The sequence below is a fragment of the Argopecten irradians genome, chromosome 6, assembly GCF_041381155.1.
Source record: "Argopecten irradians isolate NY chromosome 6, Ai_NY, whole genome shotgun sequence".
NCBI classification, from domain to species: Eukaryota; Metazoa; Mollusca; class Bivalvia; order Pectinida; family Pectinidae; genus Argopecten; species Argopecten irradians.
The window spans coordinates 43,316,225-43,339,153 of NC_091139.1; the positions used below are offsets into that span (position 1 = coordinate 43,316,225).

The window sequence follows — 22,929 nt, forward strand, 5'->3', positions numbered from 1 at the left end:
CAAACCTCCAGAACACAGGGACCTGGGAATAACACTGAACATTACAAACCTCCAGAACACAGGGACCTGGGAATAACACTGAACATTACAAACCTCCAGAACACAGGGACCTGGGAATAACACTGAACATTACAAACCTCCAGAACACAGGGACCTGGGAACAACACTGAACATTACAAACCTCCAGAACACAGGGACCTGGGAATAACACTGAACATTACAAACCTCCAGAACACAGGGACCTGGGAACAACAATGAACATTACAAACCTCCAGAACACAGGGACCTGGGAATAACACTGAACATTACAAACCTCCAGAACACTGAACATTACAAACCTCCAGAACACAGGGACCTGGGAACAACAATGAACATTACAAACCTCCAGAACACAGGGACCTGGGAATAACACTGAACATTACAAACCTCCAGAACACAGGGACCTGGGAATAAGTTACTGCTTACATCAACATGAGTTTACTGTATCATATCAATAGAACACTGTTTTAGGACTCCAAATACACATAGACTCTATTTCATTCCCATGTCCCAGTGCTGCAGTGTTTGCATCAACTTCTAAGTCATGATCCCATTTGGAAATGCTCCCTTTCGGATGATATGTCAAACTTCAAGTTACCTGGTTTATTGGTATGTCTAACGTATCAATGTCACTATTGGGTTCTTATAATGAAACCTTCCGAGTTGAACTGTTGGGTTACCTCCTTGTCCTTCCTATCTATACTTTAAAGTTTCCAATGGACAGAATCAATTTTTATATACTGTTTGGTTGTCTTCATCAATGTTCAAGGGCTTCTACATCCTAATCATCGTCAGCTTCCCATGTTAATCAGCCTACGGAGCGTAGAATAGACACTGGGTTTCCAAGGGTGCAACCTAATTTGACAATAGTTAATTGACCCTGAACATAAAATCAAACTTTTCAGTATAAAGACTGGATCGTTGAGGCTATAAATGATATAAAAATTAAGAATTACAACCAATTCTCTGTAAAATTTTTGTCTTTATTTAAGGACTACAGCACATGTAAACATATGGTATTCCATATAAATACAATACGATTCACATACAAACATAACAAAAAGACAACAAACAATTCTATAATAAATAGTGCTTATAGAATGTCAACCCACAGGATGTATATTGTTTATAAAAACTATTAATGTATGCAAGACATAAATGCCCTTACCTCCATTTGTAATTGGGACAGTATGTAACAGATCGGATGGGACAGACTTGAAATTCAGTCAATTTATCAAAAGGGAAGCAAATCTAACACTAACATATATCTTACATGTAGCATCTGTGAATGTCTCTAAAATCATGTAAAGGTCTGTAATAGATTTTTCTAAACTCCAATAACATTGAAACATTAAAACTGCCAACTGCAATCACTATACACACAACTTTTCAGATTATTTTACAAAACAAACAACAACGCAGTTATATATGTAATTTGAATAGCCTTAGGCAAATGATAACAGGGATGAATATTATGAGCAATATAGAAGGCACTGGTATTAGTACAAACTTTATAATGTGTTTGGCACCAGAACATTGGTCAACCTCCAAAGGTTATACATAGCGATAGCCTACATCTAAATCTCTTTGGTACCATGGAGAAAGCCAACCTCCATCTATATCGGTTACCATGGATACACACAACATCCAATTTTGTTTGTTATCATGGTGACACACAACATCCATCTATATCGGTTACCATGGATACACACAACATCCAAATTTGTTTGTTATCATGGTGACACACTACTTGCCATCTATTTATGTTACCATGAAAACAAAAGATGTATATCCCTGTTACCATGGAAACAGTCTTCATCCAAAAGTCCCTGTCACCGTAGAGACACACTAACTATCAATCTCTGTTACCACAGAGACAGTCTAACTCCATTTTAAAAGTCTTTATGGACTGCCCAACACATCTACATACTACAACATAGATATATCCATTTTGCATCACAGAAAACGCTTATATAAATAATTATATTGTATGAATACATACATAATATAAATAATTTAGTCTCAAAAAGAATATATCACAGATAGGAAATAAATACATCTCTTGATAATCTTATCTTTCCCACAATGAATTCAAAATGTTGCATGCTGTCTGAGAGTCATACATGTATAAGAATATAATCTACTTATAGGGTCCAATCAGGGGATACAGTTCACGCTGATTTAGATGAGGAAGGTAAACAAAACTTTCTATAAAAGAGGAAAGACTTTGTTTTAGGACACTTGTCTGTTAAAGTCAGACTTAGATTCACTCTGTGCTCATGTAGTAAAAATGTGTTTGTATAAAAGAACATGTTATCTATAACTACCAGTATGTCCTTTGCATGTCTTAATTCAATAGGTGTAACAACTGTCTAATTACACCTGTACTGAAAATAATTATCAGTATACACACTTAATTATACAATTACATGACTATGAAATTTTTTTAAACTCTCCCAACATGATGTTTCAAGGTGCTTAACAATGTAAACAAAAACAAATATCCATGGAAATATCAGAATAAATAAATGTATAACCAAAACAATGGCACTTTAACAATAGAGTAAAATCACAGCTGTATGGAGTAAAAACAACAGTTTCTGTTAGTATCTTACTAACACACACACTTAGATTAGTGGACAGTGAACCCTTGATTACCCACAGAGAAAAAAGCCATCTTTATGTAATATATTCTGTTAGCAGATTCATTACAACTTTGATAAGAACATTCATTTGTTTAAAACATTCCTATCAATGATGATCAAAATTACAAAAGTGTGACAGACACATGTTATGGTGAATCCATACAGAATACAATATACATGCTGTGTAAACCGATAGGAATAATTAGCAATTAGCAAAATGCATTAATTAAGAATACATTCTAAGCATAAAGATGGTCCTAAATTGACCTGTGTATAAAGACCACTTAGCTATATAACATGTTTCTTTGTCCCTTGGTGGTCTTTATAGACAGGTCCGACTGCAGGTAAGATGAATAGGAAGAATTAGCAATCAGCAAAAAAGGATTTCAATCGGATTTAAATTATACATCTTATATTGTACTTGTAATTCTGCTCTACTACAATGCTCCACAATACGCTCCTCTTGTATTGGAGGGCATCATAGATTATCGAAGTGGAACCGAATTTCAAGAGTAATTTTAAGTAGGTTGTGTAGTAATTTAACACAGTACATCCTGAGCATAAAGAGTTAGTTATGATGAGATTACCTCTAAAATCTGTCTGTTTATAATATACAAAATCAGATCAGAGAGAGGTGATCAGAAACATGGTAAAACCTTGTATAGTACAAATGGATAAAAAATGTACAATATAACACATATTGGATTTTAAAAAAAAATATATAAAATCGAAAATAATGTTACTGTCGGTAGACATTTTACCTGCTATGTATTAGCAATATTCCATCCAATGAGACATAAGTATGTAACTTAACACTACTCTTCACAAGGTTAAAGGTCACACATATACCACATTTTCATTAGCACTAACAACACATCCAGAGAATGTCAGTAATCTGACGCTTGCTGTCTTGTATTGTTGTATTGGGTTTTAAGTAAAAGCAAAACTTGTGTAGCCTTCAGGGTGACCCAAACTGTACAGATATGTATTATAGCTTTAGATTCAAAATAAGTCAGCACATAAAGAACTACATACCAGGTAAATCATTTTTGGCAATCTCAATATTTTCATTAATACAAACATAGCACACAAAAATATGCTTTTTGGCAACTGGTGAAAAAAAAAATTACTGGTAGCTCCACAACTGTATAACACGAGATATAGCTGAACATTGATTATGTAGTTCATCAGATCAAAACTTTCTTGTGATGACAGGATTTGGTTTGGGTTTAGTTTTATGTCCTATTATCAGCCAAAGTTAGATTCAGATTTCTGGATTTCTTCTATCTGTCAAATTTCCCAAAGTAAAATTTAAATGAAAAGTAGAAAATATTCCTTATTTTTACTGAAAGAATGTTAAGCTTAAGTTTTAATTCTTCAAAGTTTTGATGATTACAGAGTTCAACTGTCGCTGTAAAGGTACAAAAATTAATCAGATTTGATATCAAGTTTTTGACATAAAAACATAATTTTACTGTAACACTTACTATGAATTCTTAAAATTATTTAAAAACCATCACTCTATACCAATATCACAGTCAGCTAAACAATGAATCGGCAACCAATGAGAATTACCCTAATACTAACATACAATGATATGTTATTCTAATGTAAGTTGTCCAAAATCTCGTCAGGAGTAAACTTGCGTATTGGCATTTGTGTCATTGTCGTTCTCGGGCGATTCAAAGATACAGTGCATGGCCGGGTAAATCACCTTTGGACTTCTGCTGCGAGGACTACTAGGCGGTGTTCTGTAACAATACACAGTCATGTGTTATCACAAATTGTAACATTAGCTACTATCACACAGATCTGGATCTCAAACTCATATAAGTTAAAGGTCTACTGTAATTTCAGTATATCTAAGGAAATAAATTGGTTGGTCCTGGCATAACATTTTAATTTGCTGAAATTACCATTGGTTATGATATGGTTAAACTAATTTCTGACTACTGTGTTCACTCTAATTAGCACCCCTCCCCCTGAATGCGCCCCTCCCCTTTCCTGGAGAAGAGTTGAAGTTGTATCCGATGGATTTAACAATGTTTTACAACTTATGATGCCTGGAACATCAGCATTATATCCCATAAAACATGAAATTGCGAGTCTTTTACATGTGAGTCATGACATAATAAAGCAGCTCAAAGGATAAAAGGCATATCCTTGTTTACTGTAACAGATTAATGTACCATGAGTAATAAAGATTTAAAATATGGCTGATTTTTTTAATCCACAACTTACATTTTGGTTCATTAATAATTGCCCCTTTGTTACAATTGTTTACGTAAGTGCCCACTTTGTTACAATTGTTTACCTAAGTGCCCCCTTTGTTACAATTATTTACCTAAGTGCCCCCTTTGTTACAATTATTTACCTAAGTGCCCCCTTTGATACAATTGTTTACCTTAATGCCCCCTTTGTTACAATTATTTACCTAAGTGCCCCCTTTGATACAATTGTTTACCTTAATGCCCCCTTTGTTACAATTATTTACCTAAGTGCCCCTTTGTTACAATTATTTACCTAAGTGCCCCCTTTGTTACAATTATTTACCTAAATGCCCTGGGTGCTAATTAAGGAGAATATGGTACATTATAAATAAATGGATTAACTTTACTACAATAAAATGTTTCTTTTTTCCCTAAAATGTTTCTTTTTTCCCTCCAACACATCACTGATATAGCAATTAACCAATTACCATTTATTTATATGAAATATAAAAATGAGAAAATTTCAAAAGTTCAAGTATGACAAATGTTAGTGTCACAACAATTAGCAGCAAATTAGCACACATACATTTCTTTCAATTATCAACAAACTTAAATCCAGCAATTAAGTTCAGTTTTTTATTTCAATAAATGCATAGAATTTTAATTTTACAAATAATGCCATGATAATTCGTCTTTGCATATTCCAGAGTTACCTCCCTTGCTGGTAGATATCCATTGTGACATCATTATTTTGTGAGCGAAATTCATGTTGTTTTCTCTGAAAAGACGTTACAATCAATACATACCAACAATAACAGATAACTCAGTAACATGTAAATGTTGGGTAGATATTTCTGTGAAGCGTTAGAATCAGGATGAGACAGGAGATCACACAGCATCTTACCACCATGGTCACCATAGTGTGACAAAGCAGTCGAGGCAGGTCAAAGTTCACAGCACACAGAAAGCACACAATTGGTCGAGAGATGGTCACACACCTAGCCTCGGTCACCCATAGATTACAATGTGATGCTTCAGTGATCACATCATGCTTCAGTGATCACACCATATCTAAGTCAATCTCAGGTCAGTATCACCAGCCTGACCCCACACACCATGGTACCCATGACCCCTGACCTTTGACCCCCAATTACCACCACCAGCTACTTTCCCTCTCCATCAATTTTCTTCCCTAAATACTCTGCATTGATCTTAAGTTTTGTTAACTATTGCAGAGTAGAGGAGATGAAACAATTTTAAAGAAATTTGTTTTTTCTTCTAAGAAATGTCATTTGCCAATTAAACTGCTATTACTGGTAATTTTCTGTTTTAACTGTTCTGTGAGAGTTGTGGAGAGGGATTTCTGAACACCAGGTCTATATTAGAGCTACACCTACATTCAAATAACTATCCCTACTTACATGGTTTTCAAAGATTTCAGAGAATGCATTCCAATGTTTCACACATTTCCTTCTGCCTACTAATGTTTCTACATACATGTAAATCATTTCAACTGGTTGAGAGAAAAAAAAATCACTTGCCCAAATCTATGTATATTTATTGGTAACTTCTTACACAAATTCAATGTGAGACAATATACACTGCTTGTGACCTTGTCAAATAAAATGCTCAAAGTCTGAATTTTTTAAACTCATTTTGTCTCTTTATGAAATTAACTAACGTATATCATAGAGTTATCTTCTCTTGGTATAGAATGGTACCTCTTTACTTTGTATACAAAAATAGTTTTTCGTAAATCAGATCTCAAAATACCCAAACAAACAAATACATAATAATTTATGTCTTTTTGCATTTATCTTTTTTTTAAGTTTTCCTAGGAAGAGAAGAAGCATAAGAGAAATGTGTGAAAAATTATGAAAAAAAGGAAGAAAGATTTATTTTAGAAACCTAGAAAACCAAGAGTGAAATGCACCAACCAATAAAAACACATTTAAAGAAAACATGTACTAGATTCTTTATCACAAAATCTACATAAGAGCACCACCAGGGGAGAGTACAGTATCAACTACCACTAAGCAAACATAATTAACAACTTATATACAAAGGTTTATGAGTTGAGGAAACGATCCACATAGAGTCCCCCCTGTGACAGGGAAGTAATGAGTATGAGATTACAGGTTATAGAAGGGAAGTTGTTGGTTATAATTTACATGCATGACTAGGAGTGTTATAATATACCGCTATATCACATTATTTAATATCACAGCAGTTTATATGGTTAGGTAGGTAAAAATCTCCACAGACTGACCAATAACCAGATTTACCCTAAAACTGGACAGTGGACGGTTTATAAAAACTGGACGCTAATTTTCATCACATGAGTATATATTGGTCAGCATTGGTCAGTCTGGACATGCAACTCGTATAAGTATTGGTCAGTGTAGAACAGCCTAGGGTTACAGCCACTGAATGGCGGCTAGCTCTACCTATAGATAGTGTCAGGTGCTGGTGGGTGGTAGAAGTCAGATCCATGCGTGGGTGTGCCCAGGGCCCGGGGCTGAGTGTACTGGTGGGTGGGGGAGGGGTAGTCAGAGAGGTCAGTTAGCTCGGGAAGTGACCAGGGGTTCTGGTAACCTGCACAACAAAACAAATAACAATGCCATACAATATATCATCACAGTTAAGTATGGTTAAAGGCTTCAGATCAGGAGAACATTTCTAATTAGCAAAGATCCTGACAAAAGTACATCCAGAACACCTAATACCAGCTTGATTACAGATGGAACGAAAATTCTTAAATGTTCACAGAGATTCTATAAAAGGTATATCTGAAGAACTTGCTTGGCAGCTTCAGGAGGCTTATATTAGGAACTGATTTACTAAAGAATAACTACCACCTATATAGAGCTTGGCCATCATTTAAAACCTGCCTTAGCAACCACCTCTGTATATCAACCACTTGCTCATTAAGATCACTTTCTTTAGGTCTCCAATGGCCAAATTCAAGACAAAGTGACCTATGTATAAGACTCATTGTAAAGACCTTTTTTTCTTTATCTTCTGGGTGGTCTTTTACTTTGGTAGACAGATTCAACTGGATTTTCTGATATTGTCAGATATTTTTATCATCCAAAACTAAAGGTTGATTTTATTTTGTCAATATAAACAGGGAATGTACTTTTAGAATAGGATTGTTTAGTGTTAGGAATACAAATGTATAAACCCTATGTCCATCTATAAGCAGAGATCCGATATACCAAACAATCTGTCACCACAATATACTGGAATATAAAATAGTGTTACTGTAATATTGCCCAGGCTGTGAGTGACGTCATAAAATACCATATACCGCTTTTATTTCATACATTATAGTTTTCCCAGGTCATTGTAATTCACACATATAAACGAGAACATTTTAACATTTTCCCAGCAATACTCTTTACATGATCATTTTAACAGGGAATTTATTTTATATCTTTCATTGGTAAACAAAACAAATGTAAACAGTTAAACTTAAATTTCTTGGCCCTTACTTAATATTTCATTGTATCAAGAATTTGTCAATTAATAAGTTAAAGTGTCAGGCAGAAGTATGGCTTTATAATACTGACTAGAAATGTGAACAAAAGATTCAAAATTTTAGAATGATTAACAAAATATGATTGTTTTTGCAAAATTAAAACACATAGATATTCAAATTATTCTACTCAGGAAGCATTTTAATTGAATTCATTATCATTACTGAAAAAATTCTCAGTTATAGAATGTATATGAAATCAACTTTGCAGTAAGCAGAGAACTGTATCTACATTTATAAATTGTTTGCTTCTGATATATATTTATTGCTGGATCTACACATCAGACTCAGCCTACTTAAATAACTAGGAGTAATACAGTGGCCTTCAATAATTAGTGAAATTTTCCAATGATGTAAACTTTCATGTTTACAGATTACTTGAAACACAAAATCATCAGCCTGTTTTTTGGAATTGCATTGAATCAGATTGAGGAATTATAATTGTAAGAGACAAAACAGTATATGGTAACTTTCTTTGGCGACCCAAACTCCAAATACGTGACAGGAGTACAACGTGATTGGCTGGTGAGGAAACTCAAACAGTGTGTACATCAAAAACATTAAATATGGACCTAGATCTGTCAAGCTCTAAGTGTCGGCCGGCCTCGTACTAAGGAATACAGTCTCATGTCTAAAATGGAAAGAAACAAATTAACAACTGTAATACCTAACCTACAAGATTTTAATAGCTCCTTAAAAGCTCATCTTTATACCATAGAACAACTGTAATACCCAACCGACAAGGTTACTGAGATCTTCATAAAATCAAATATTATGATTCATCTTTTATTTCACTCCAGGAAAATAAAGCCGAATATCACAATATTCTTTCCTAAGATGTTAGTAACATCTGAATAATCTTGCAAGCTTTTTTCAGTCAGAAGTCAACTTTGTGGCTTATATATCAAGGAAACTAAATAGCCCTTATAAATATAACTTGTTGATATAAAATAAATGACAGATATTTAGTTGAAATCCTATATCAAGATTTATGACAGATAGAAACAGAAGAATTGTAGAGATTCTGAGGAAGCTAGGAAATTTTACACACAGAAATGATCCAGGTAGCCAGGCTATATATGAAGTCTATCATGAGCTTACAAAGTCATATGTACTGAAATCTTCGTAGATACTTTGTAAAGTAGTTATCTCCCCTGAAAATTAGGATCAGGCAAGATGAGGCACATGTCATTTCACTATTATATATCAACATACAGAAATATGCAAGAGCAAATTCTTTTTTTCCTTCTGATCGCTCTTGAGATGAAGGGAATTCTCTACACATAGGAAGATCTGTTTTTAATTTCTGTAATATTTGCCTTTATAGTTAAATCAGGTAAATACCATAATCAGATTATCCAAGGTCATCCAAAATAAGAACAAATTTACATTGGTGGACTAAGTTCATACATCACCGATTATCAGATTATAATAATATTTACTTAGATTTTAATCAGATTATGGTATGAGCTTAATTTTCCTTAACCCTATATAACACATTTTAGCTCTTCCAAATCTTAAGCTGGAACACTTCATTTTGAAATTTCAGGGGTGAGCAAAGACATTCTCACACGACTTACCTTGCATCACACTCTCATACATCAGTGAGGACGGTGTGACAGGGGTTGGTGTTTTAGATCTTCTGCTGTAAACACAACAATAGTGACTGGAAGTTAGAGCGAGTTATCAACTCAAATTACAGTAATGATAGACACCAAGGAGTTCAGGTAACCTTGGTTACTGTATAGCTGATAAAATTTTTGTATTTTACTATTTGTACTTTATTCATTAGGAAATATTTCTGCAAATCTTTGTAGTCTTTGAAAGTGTCATTCACGAGATAGAATTCGATTTGCAAAACCATGTAAATTCGCAATTTAAAAGAAATCAAAACCACCGTAAATGTTAGCAAATATACAGTACGTGATCAAGGCATCATTGACACTGTACCTCTGGGTCATAGTTGCCTTGTAGTAAGGTGTCTAACATTTTACATCTATTTGTATAGTAAACTTTATCTTATTTGTAACAAACATCACAAACAAACCATATTATGTCTGCTTATATATCTATACTTATCTTGACACGTTGTGATCATAATTTTGTTTTGTGTATCTTGATACAGGGGTCAGATTGCCAAAAAATGTTGACAATATTTTTTGTCCACACTGTTAGAATGACTTCTTTACCCTCTATACCACATATTTACAGGTAAAGACATTGTATCAGTATGTCCCAATGGCGTTACCTCCATGTCCGAGAGGCAGCTGACCGTGGACGCTGCATACTGTCAGGTAGTCCCTCCTTCCATCCAGGGACATGTCCAGACATGGGACGTTTTTTGAAGTTTTCCCAGTAGACGTCCCTGCCCCCAGCCAGCCAGTGGTTACCAGTGGAAAGGTTTAGGACGGCACTTCCTGGACGTGATAGAGTCTTGCTTTTTATCGCTGGTGACGACGGTCTCGCCGGGGGTGGTGACCAATGACCTACTGTGTAACATAAATTGATACGACCAATGACCTACTGTGTAACATCAATTGATACGACCAATGACCTACTGTGTAACATAAATTGATATGACCAATGACCTACTGTGTAACATCAATTGATACGACCAATGACCTACTGTGTAACATAAATTGATATGACCAATGACCTACTGTGTAACATAAATTGATACAACCAATGACCTACTGTGTAACATAAATTGATACGACCAATGACCTACTGTGTAACATAAATTGATACAAGTTAATTATCTGGTTCTCATATCACCAGTATTATGATATTTTGAATACTGGATCGGAGTGACTTCAACTCATAAATTAAGGTTTTATCATCAACAATATACTTGTGATCTGGAAAATACATTTATTCAAAAACAAAATGTTTGAGCTGAAATTAAAAAAAGAAACAGAAGTTCTGTAAGACATAAATGGCCTCCATATAAAATCTAAATGGGACACTATGTCACAGAATGGGATGGACATACGTTACACTATACTTCCTCATTTCATGGTGGGGGCGTAATAACAAACTATCCTAGATCTATTTTACCTATTTCACATTAATTTTTAGGAACAAAAAAGATCACCTGCTTAGTTCATGACTGCTGAAAGATAACTATATCAACAAATTCAATGCTTTGATTCATTATTTCTAATAGGATTTTAAAACAATAAATCAAGGAGCTTAATAAAACAAACGACAATGATGACAATTATTTAAAATGTCATATATAAACTTAAAATATACATTGAATAATATTAGATTATGTGAAGGCCTAACTACTAAGTAGTCTTCCCATACACATGGTAATTGTAGTCTAGTGAAGCAAAGTTATCATGTAATATCCATTTTAATATAAAGAAAACTAGTAAAGCAAGGTTGTTAAAGTGCATGTTATCAAAGAAAGACTGATCAATTAAATCTACGGTACCATTAACAGACACTATTACATGTCTACATGTAGATATACTGTTTACACTAAATTAACCTGAAAATTAGAAGAACGCATAATGATAAAAGCAGAGAAGATTAAAAAAAAATCAAAACACGAACTATAAATCAATACCAAACAAATATCTTTTTTTCTGGTATAAAGCTCTAAATGCAGATATTCAATCAAAATAGAGAACCAAGATTTCATCTGTGTGATGTGCAATAATTCAGAAAGAGATGAAGTAATACAAATGAAGGAAAGGGCAAAGTGGTTAAGGTGTCTGACATACCACCAGCCCATCACCTCAGAGTTGCTAGTTTTAGCCAGATACAGGGCATTGGTCATTTCTTTTTCTTAAGGAACTCTGGCTTTCCTTCATACCATTTCTTTAATTTACCCTTACTATCAAAAGGATGAAGACCAAACCAATGCAGAGCGGTAAAGTAATGTAAATGTTTGTTAAAGAAACCAGGTAAAAGAAAGGAAATATAAACTTCAGATGTATGAAGAAACAAAGTCAGACAACTGTTTAATGAAGAAACAAAGTCATACAACTGTTTAATGAAGAAACAAAGTCATACAAACGTTTGATGAAGAAACAAAGTCAGACAACTGTTTGATGAAGAAACAAAGTCATACAACTGTTTGATGAAGAAACAAAGTCAGACAACTGTTTGATGAAGAAACAAAGTCATACAAATGTTTGATGAAGAAACAAAGTCAGACAACTGTTTGATGAAGAAATAAAGTCAGGTACATGTTTTTATGTGATAAAGAATTTAGAAGAGGTAGAGATTAAATGAGAAATCTTACTCTGAATAACTACTTTGATTTGAAAACAAAAGCATTTGCGTAAAACAAACAATAATTTGATAAAAAGCTCCAAACACCTCTATCAAGTTAAAAGATAGATGAAATAAGACATATAATGTGCATTTTAATTGATTTTTAATGATACCAGTTAATATCAATATTGGATAAAAATGTGTGCATTAAAAAGAAGTGAAAAATTAATGAATATTAAAAATTAAAAATAACTTAAAGGGATAACTAAAGAACAAAAACGTGCAGGTGTTTCAGTAATAATAGGTGACCAGGTGAGAAAGAGTCGTTAGGTTTACCTGCATCCTGACCTTCTGGCTGTTCTACAGCCGTTTGGACCGTTATTACTGGGGACGGAGTTGTCTCCTCTTTTGTCTCTTTAAAAATTCATAATAAATCAAGTTTTAAACATTTGCTGACCTTGATGTAGACAGATAAATTGTTACGATAATGATAATCCTCTTACATCACTGACATCTCTTGGTTTTTAAAACATTGAACTAAAACTGGTACGAAATCAAAATTTAATCTTATAATTTTCTTAAAATCTTGAAAATCCTTTAAACATGTAAATTTAATTTTAACCAGTTTTGACAAAATTGCACTGAAGACTTATTGTTCCAAATAACAGTGGGTAAATAGCTTGGTAAATAAAATTTCCTCATATGAATGATAAGTAAATTTTAATGATATTTCATTTCTGTACAGATTCCTGAAAGCTGATGGATAGTATATACTGATGGCATATTCCATTCAAGTGACTTTGACATTAGCAATGTAACCTACAAATCAAAGGGAACAAATGATAAACCGTGAATATATACCCAACAGATTACAATGTCAGATTATTATTAAATGCCTCATCCACTCTATATGACCAGCACCCTTGTATAATTATATATAGGTATTGATATGGTATACACACAATACAGACATTCTCTATAGTAGGATCACACAGTCTCTTTCTCTGAAGCTATAATGTTGTAACAGGACTACATAGTTATCATCGTTAACACCAAACCATCTAAGCAGAACAATAATGTTTAAAATATGATGAGACTTTGATATGACATGAGCAGAAACTTCCTATAAAATATCAAACTTATACTTGGCCTTACCTTCGTCATTTTCCTCGCTGACAAAACTTAATGCACCTGTTGTCATTACATAAATAGTGTATACTACTGTATAACAATGTATAGGTAGAAACTCAACAACACCAGAAAGGTTAAATAGAATGATATTATTTTCTGTGACATAATCTTAACCTTAGCAAAGAAATGTTGGACAAACAGTCACAGATCAAGTAATATTTTGAATACTTCATTCAGAATAACAACCAACCAATCCCTGACTTTGTAACATCCCACCAATCCCCGACTTTGTAACGTCCCACCAATCCCTCACTTTGTAACATTCTACAAATCCCTGACTTTGTAACATCCCACCAATCCCCGACTTTGTAATGTCCCACCAATCCCTAACTATGTAACATTCCACCAATCCCTGACTTTGTAACATCTCACCAATTTCTGAATTTGTAACATCCCACCAATCCCTGACTTTGTAGAATTCCACCAATCCCTAACTTTGTAACATTCCACTGATCCCTGACTTTGTAACATCCCACCAATCCCTGACTTTGTAACATCCCACCAATCTCTGGATTTGTAATATTCCACTTATCCCTGACTTTGTAATGTCCCACCAATGCCTGACTTTGTAACATCCCACCAATCAGTGACTTTGTAACATCCCACCCATCATTGACTATGTGATATTCTCACTAATCCCTACTCTTTTATTTCATATTTTCCAGGCCCCTGCAGATTGGTACCCCTGTTCCTGATTCTGTTCCTTTGTTTTGCTGTGCCCCTGCACATTTTTACCTCCCACCCTCGCGTCCATGTTATTTGTATTAACCTCTCCCTGATTCTGTACCTTTATTTTGCTGTGCCCGCGCCTGTACAGATTGTTTCCAGGCCTCGGTGCGTTGTTGTTGATATGAAGTGTTGTAGGCGTTCTCAGTCAGTGACGGTCTAATGGGGTGAGCAACAATGTACCTGTAGGCATCCACTGCACTGAAAGGTCTTGCCCTCGCAGTAGCAACTTTTTTCCTGAAGATTTGTCAAAAATATTTCATTTTTGATGTGATTCAAATTCATTCACAAATATTTAAGAAGAGTGCTTAATTCTAAATATACTTATTTGAAGGATTTTAACAACAATTTCTCCATACATACAAACCACATTGAACAAAGTGAGCTGTCTTACCCAGCGAATGGTCCAAACCTCGGTGAGGGATGATGGCGAGCGGAGGAGCGGTGACCTTTTGGTGTGGCTTGAGATGTGTCACTGGAATGTGTCGTGTCCAGTGAAGTATCCCCCGGGATAGACAACTGTAGCTCTATGTGGTGACCAGCACTGGTATGTGGACGCTGGACATGGTGGTGGTTGTCATGGTTACCATTTGTCATGTGATTCTCTTTATTCTCACTGTAAAACCAGCAAATAAAAATACATAATCTCTTAAAAACTAATGATGTTATTGTTATAATTCCCATAGGACACTAAACAAATTTAATATTTTGTAAAATACATAAGACTAAACCTCTTTTTTATCAAACTTGTATCACTCACAAACTCACTTTGATATGGATAATGTTGTTGGTAAATACTAGAATAAAACCCAAGTGAACACAGAACCAATGACTTAACACATTTAAGGAGTTTTGGTACCAATTCGACAAGTGCGTGACTTTGACACATTAAGGTTTGTATCTTTTAATTAAAATCTATCAGAATCCCTTTTTAAAAGAATTAAACTAGGTGAAAGTATATATAGTGTTAAAGCTATGGTACTGTAGTGTAGCTGAAGTGACTTACCCTGCACCTTGTACTGGGTGAGTGTGGCCAGCGGGACGTTTCTGTAAAGACAGATTGCATTGTTACATTACCAAATTCCTTAAAATACACATTAATTATTACATACTTGTATTTCAGAAGAAATTCACAGAAATTTCTTGTTTTACAACAGAACATAAATTACCATTGTAGGTATATAATTGTCTATACCTGATAGGGTATTCCTGAAATGAGACTCAAAAGTCTCCGTAAGACATCAAATATCAAATGACAGATACACAAATTCCCAGCTTAAAGATGCTCCACCGCTGACAAATGGTACTTTTTTTCTATCAAAAACACCATTTCCACCATTGAAAAGTTTGAGCTTCTAATTTTAATGCAACATATCAAAAATAAATAATTGCACCTTGAACAAATTCTGTGGTTCTATAGGTCCTATATGGAATGAAATACTGATCGATCATGCACCAAAAGCAAAATGAATCATTTTTTATTTTTTTTTTGTGTTAATAAGACACATATACAGTGTATATACACGATTAAACACTAATTATTGTTCAAATGATAAGTATTGTTTATGCACTGTCAGCAATGGAGCATCTTCATGCTTTATTTAGCTAACTGCAGTATACTGGTACATGACTTTTCTTATATGTTAGATGTATCAAACCAATTGTTCCTTGGTTAAATGAAGAATAATGGTACATGTTCAGGATTGGTTTTTTTTAATGTGCTTTTATTGTATTTTTAATGAATGCAAGAATTCAACAGTGAGTGAACCTATTCAAAATCAATGTTTCCTCTAAGACTCATCAAAAACTAGGTATTCAATTTATTGGCTTTAACAGTGGAATATTTAAGCAATAAACTGTTACCAGATTGGACATACAGTTGATATGAAGCCCATCCGGAAGGAAGATAAATAGAATGGCGCCCGTTAGGGCGCCATGAATATTTATCTTTCGGACGGATGGGCTTCATATCAACTGTATGTCCAATCTGGTAACAGTTTATTACTTCATTCAAATTCAAAACTATACATGTATATCTTTTGAATTTCCCGCTTGCGCTAGTGTTGACGTCACCAAGTTCAATAAACGGAACAGCCATAGCATCAGATTCTGAATATAGTTCAACACAAAACGGTTTGAAACAAGCTAACAAATGAAAATTATGCGATAATATTTTTTATACATGTTATTTTGTCAATACGATAATACCATTAGATTTCATAGACCGCACAACTTTAAAACCACTTTTAAAAATATTTGACCGTTATTTATAGGCGTAAGTATACAGTGTATACATTCTCAGTGACGCAGCGGAAACGTCAAATATTCATACGCTTGACCAGATTGGAGTTCATAGCCAGATATTGCCCATTTGGTTTAACATAGATCAAACGGGAAACTGAAAGTAGAATGGAAATATAAGTGCATGAGCGATTGGTCTTACTCGTCAGAGTGTTGAGGTTACTGGTCTGAATAGCCTGCATTACTGTGTTCAGGTGGTAGAAAATTCCGTTTACTCTGATTAACTCCTCAAATCAATAGCTATATACCTACATGTGACCACACTAATCCTATTGCCAGTCACCAAGTGATGTTATAAGCCTGTCCTTTTTTTGCTGTACAGTAATCAATGTATTTAGACTATAATGGATTGTTAATCTGGATCGTTGTGTATCTCTGACTTGTATATTGGTACATAACTACTTAATGTGTTTTCAAGATTAATAATGTATTATAATAACAAATTTATCTAATTAGTATGTATGATAAATAGCACCATTATTTGGGTGCTACATTGACCGTGACCTCTAACCTACAAAACCATGGTAACCAATGACCTTGATACACCAGTATGTCAAAGACAGATTTTAATATCATTTGCCCCATATAACAATAAATTTCAGCTGAATGAGTAAGAAATGAAAACAACAATAATACATGTACCTCTATCATAAACTACTTTAAGTCTTGGAATGAATCCAATACTTTTCTTAATATCTAATTCAAAAATATTTGTAAAGACGAGGACACATAAGATTTGTGATCAGACCTTGTAGAGGACATCGACTGCTATTACTTTCTTTCACATAACCCCGAGATCTAGACATCCAACCCCTATATTGAGTAGTTTTTTGTTAACTACAGGTAAAACCAACCCTTCACAATACAACATTATATTAATTTTTTTTATAAATCTGATCCCACATTCATGAAAATTTATCAATTCACGACAATTTTGATTCCAGCGTTCATATGAGCTAGTTATTTACATGAGCCATATTTATATAGATTAATGGTAGTAGAATTAAATCCTTTAAAATGTCATACAATGAGCAATATACTATCGACCATATGCCAGATACTCTGTAGTCAATAACGGCTGTAAAAGACCTCAATACCTTTATATAAAGCCCGGAGATTTAAACGGCACGTCCTTTTACATTATTATGGTCAAAAGTTTATAATTTATACAATTTGGTATTCTCGGCATCTCTCTCATCATTACACAACCATTTTATGTAGTATCACTATAGGTAAAAAAGAAATGATCAAATCTGAAATGTTACCTTTGAAACCTTTTTTATCTACCTGTACTACAGGTGTGACAGGTGTGTAGATATATAGACATGGAATAATAGTTTAGGACAGAGGATGTAGATTTATATGATTGGGAAGACATTGACACGGACACGCCCAGATCTGAAGTGGAATACAACACTTGAATACAGACAGCCAAGATTTATGTGTAGGATGAAGGATCTATATAATTTATCGAGCCTATAGTTTGGTATGGATACACATGTACTGGGAGATTACAAATCTATACCTTATTGATTGGTATCATAACAATCAACAGTCTGTCAGTGCCACTAGATTAAACTTTCACTCAACTGGCATCGGTCAACTCACTTGACCAGACTTGACCTTAATACTGATGCTGGACAGGTAATTCAGACAAGTTGATCTGTTAAAAAGACCCAGGTTGTCCGGGGTTGTCCAGGTTTGATTGCCTAAATGGGTTATTAGCTGGGTGGACTGGCTGTGCGGTGCCGATGGTGGGGACATCAGGGTAGGTCTCGAGGTTGGTTGAGGACATCACTTATCCTAACAGTACCGGCCTAGGTAAACACTGGCCGTGTTTATTTTATATATACCACTCAAACTCTGTGTATACTTAACGACAAGTGCCAACAGACATCAAGTGTGCAAGACAAGTTTACTTTCCAAAATTACAGGATAAGTGAGAAAGTGACATTTGCAGATTGCAGACTATGATAAAGTCATATAACGGACAAGTTTACCTAGCTGTTTGCCTGAACCAGACTGTCCAAGACTTCTACAGTGGACACTCCCTCTCTTAATTAAAACATTGGAGAATGTCCAGAAAGAAAACGATTCCTTTCTTCAAAGAATACCAGTATATAGACGAAATTAAATCCTAGCAAATTATTCGTAAGCACAGGTAGAAGTTGACAGGAGTCAATAGCCGTCACCTTGTTCACCTGAAGGAAATTTAATGCTAAATTGATTAGTGATATGGGAAGTCAAACACCATAATGTAAAGGGCCGCCTATCATAACGTGCAGAGATACGATCTAAACGCTTGTATGAAAGTTACACGATTTCCCTCCGATAGTGATTCCAGTAATACAGGACAAAGACCACTTTGTGTCCATGTTGATGACCAGGGTAGGCTACAATATACAGGTGGTTATGGATTAAAGCATTAGAGAGCTGTGGATTACCCAACAAGGACAGAAGAACAATCACCCACAGGTAAAAGCACTTGAGGAGAAAGTTATTACACTTGGAGATTGATTTGCAGAGAAAGTGACAGCTTATTGACTATTGACAAACACAACTAATCTGTCGTCATACTCAGGTGGGAAAATAGCAACTGTCTACCTTTCTCCTCATACCTACACACTCAACAAACAATGGGTCTAATGGTTCCTTATCATTGTGTTTAGTGTACTGCTGCAATATTTAACCTGAGAATTACGTTTTGACGTGGTCATGTTTAATTTTGTGTTAATGCAGACACGGGATATCAAACTCTCCTATACCACAGAGATTTTAAAGGGAACTTGATGTGGAGAATTATTCACGTGTATTCTGATAAGTGTTATTTAAAAGTGACAAGCTTTCGACCATAGCAGGATTTAATTCTCATAAGAAAAGGATAACTTCTACATGTCATAACACAGATAACAATTGTTGTACGAGGAGAGTCGAGCCAGGATGACGGATTGAGCGTAGGAGTAGACCAAAGTCTGTGAGGATATACAGCGAGTATGAAGTGTCCTAATCGTTTGTATACTACCTAGATCTAAGAAGGACGACTAGATACGAACAAGTAGCTCTTAAAGAAACCATAACGACTGGTCCACAAAACAAATGCTTCAGTGTCGACCATAAACATCTTGACAGATAGTTTACGGCTCTTGACGACCATTTTGACTCGTCAGAATCTAGGGCTGTCTTATCATTGGTACTTCTGGAAGAGATTTCCTCAATAAACAGGATTTATGGGCAAAAAGAATGAGGAAAAAGTACAGTAGAGGACAGAGTATACAGAGATAGGCATGTGGATTAACAGTAACAACTAAATATCTGTGATGTGTTTCTTCTTCACAAATATGACTCATAACTGATCCCTAACTTACACTAATATTGGAGAATTTTCAGCACAGACTTATACTCATCAACCTTGGAGCAATGACTTCAGAATTTTGAAAATATTGTAGGAAATGTTTCGTTGAGTTGCTGATTTTCGGAGTGTTTGGTGGATTATGACCTACCTGATGAAGAACTACGCGGAACTAGAGGCTGGCTCTGAGGCGCTGGTCAAGGCGATAATGATTGGAGATGAGGATGAGATTGTAAATGTCATGAATAAGTATGATCATCATTGTCCCGAGATGTTTACCACGATCACGGCCGAAGGTACAACAGCTCTTCATTGTGTCGCCCAACGCATACGGCCACAAATACTTCGCATCATGCTAGAGCTCGGAGTAGACATCAACAGTCGAGACAATGACGGTGAGACGCCATTACTCAAGGCCATCCTCTATAACAACTTACCTACGGCCAAAATACTCATAGACCACGGAGCAGATGTCAATCAGACGGTGTGCCACAAAAGTGGTAACACCTTGTTACATAAACTGATTCTTGGTGATCGTCTAAAAGCTGTGGAGATGCTGGTCGAACGTGGAGCCGCCATAAATACCGGCGACAAGACCGGTCGGTCATCCTTCCATATGTCTTTACTTAAGAACAATCTAAAGATGACCTCATTTCTAATTGAAAAAGGTGCCGACGTTAATTCCAGTGACAATTCTGGCAGGAATGCTCTTCACATGACAATTGGATATAAACATCCCGAACTCACAAAATTACTTATTTCCAAAAATGCAGATGTGAGTAGTAAGGATCGCACTGGGACTACCCCGCTACATTTGTCTGTGTCGGAAGGCTACCTGGACGTGGTGAAACTGATTCTCCGTCGAAGTCAAGCCAATGTGAATACCAAAGAGAAATTAATGGGGCGGACACCTCTTCACATGGCATGTGCAATAAGCCATTATCCTATAACTAGACTGCTTATTGACAATGGTGCCGATGTAAACCTTACGACAACATTTCGTAAATCAGCCCTGCATCTCGCCACCACCAACGGTTCACCCGACATTACGTCACTGCTTCTGAAGCATGCGGCCAATGTGAACATGTTGACCATAGGGAACAGGACACCCTTACATAACGCTATAGACTCTGGTAACGTCAGCGTGACCAGTCTACTCCTACAGTACGGGGCAAACATCAACCTCCGTGATCTCCAGGGCTCAACGCCCCTCCACTATTCAGCGCGAATTGGAAACGTAGACTGTATGCGTCTTCTGTTACGTTGTGGTGTTAACATTAACAGCTATGACAACAAACAAAGGACGGCTCTCCACGCAGCCATCATGAGTGGTCACAAAAACGCAGCAATGTGTCTAGTACATGGCGGTATTAATATTGCCACTGTGGACGAAGAAAATAAGGTTGCTACGGATTACGACAAAACAGGAGAGATAAAAGTTCTTGTGGAGAGAATGTACGCAGACTGATACACCTGATAAATAAAAAAATGTGATATGTCTCAATGAAAATAGTGATTTTTATGTGGATTATGTTGAAAATCTGTGATTATCTGTGATTTTGACCAGACAAGGGACACAGGTAAAGAAAGATATTAATATAAGAATTCAGAACAATATCAATTTTCTGCAGAACAACTATCTGTAAACACTGGTAACTACAACAAGAGTTTTACAGAGAGATCAAATAATATAAAACAGACATGAACTCTAATACACTGTGTGTAGATCCTTAACTTGTCACAAATCTTTTTATAGCAATTTTAGTGCAAATATTTCTGTGATATTTTAAGTTTGTGTGAAAATTCTGGTGCTTTAATTTGTTACTCACGATCTTTGATTAAATCACAAAAATTCATATTTTCTTGTTCATTTTTATATGCTAATACATGTACACATTTAAAATTAGGAATTTTGAAGCAGTGAAATTTAAACCTTATTGATTTCTGCAACAATTCTAAAACAGGTAATTTTAACTGGTAGTTAAATTAATCCCTTTTGGTGGCCCAGTATGCTGTCTAATACAGAAGAAACCATAGTGTACCATGGGAAGACCCACCTGGTACAGCAGATGTCTCTGTATACCTATTCCTATTCGATCAGGGATCAAACTCTGTCCGTCTTGGTGAAAGGCAAGATTGTTACCTCTGCAAAGTTCGTTAACTAGGTGCTACGTATATACATGACTATCCAATTAGTTTTAATCGTTGCTACAAAACACCAATTAAACTTAACTGATGGGTACATATCTAAGGTATACATGTACCTGTATTCAATTGATTAACTTGTACTGGATTTATTAGTTTTTAACATTGTTGCACATCTATAACTAAGTTTAACATCCAATTAACAGTAAGGGTCATTTAAGGTCGATTCAACTTTGCAACCCTGATATGGAGGACTCGGTATTATATGTCATGATATCTTAACCACTCGGCCACCTCGGTCCTGCAGGCCACCTTGGTCCTGCAGGCCACCTCGGTCCTGCACATCTATAACCAAATCAGGGTTTTTTAATTATTTATAGAGTTCCAAAAGCAATCAGTTATTTTTACATCGGCCAGTCACTGATCCATATAGGCATCATATTGGTGAACAAAAGGTGGAGAATGCCAGACACATTAACCACTAAACGAATATGACAGAGACCAGAGAGGCTAGCAGGAGATTTCAGACACTTTTATGTAAGGAGAGTGAAAGATTAT

General features: G+C 35.3%; 2 protein-coding genes across 12 annotated transcripts in view; one reads left to right on the forward strand and one right to left on the reverse strand.

The window, feature by feature from the left end:
- Positions 1-1,001: 1,001 nt before the first annotated feature.
- The window catches only part of LOC138325987 (uncharacterized), a 69,823-nt gene continuing 47,895 nt past the window's right edge, over positions 1,002-22,929 (reverse strand). For 3 of the 11 annotated variants that reach the window (XM_069272037.1, XM_069272038.1, XM_069272041.1), the window contains 9 exons: positions 15,583-15,623; positions 14,971-15,192; positions 14,638-14,813; positions 13,815-13,850; positions 12,996-13,073; positions 10,681-10,921; positions 10,013-10,077; positions 7,342-7,489; positions 1,002-4,435 (listed from right to left, as the gene is read on the reverse strand). In XM_069272037.1, coding sequence (XP_069128138.1) covers positions 4,315-4,435; positions 7,342-7,489; positions 10,013-10,077; positions 10,681-10,921; positions 12,996-13,073; positions 13,815-13,850; positions 14,638-14,813; positions 14,971-15,192; positions 15,583-15,623 — 1,128 coding nt within the window. In that variant the 3' untranslated portion in view covers positions 1,002-4,314. Of the gene's footprint in view, positions 4,436-5,798; positions 7,490-9,004; positions 9,064-9,533; positions 9,587-10,012; positions 10,078-10,680; positions 10,922-12,995; positions 13,074-13,814; positions 13,851-14,637; positions 14,814-14,970; positions 15,193-15,582; positions 15,624-22,929 lie in introns of all 11 variants that reach the window. The other 8 variants (XR_011208850.1, XR_011208849.1, XM_069272044.1 and 5 more) reach the window with 8 other exon arrangements.
- LOC138325988 (putative ankyrin repeat protein RF_0381) lies at positions 18,216-22,082 on the forward strand. The gene has a single exon (XM_069272047.1). It carries the CDS (start codon positions 20,369-20,371, stop codon positions 21,692-21,694), a length of 1,326 nt encoding a protein of 441 aa, XP_069128148.1. The 5' UTR covers positions 18,216-20,368; the 3' UTR covers positions 21,695-22,082.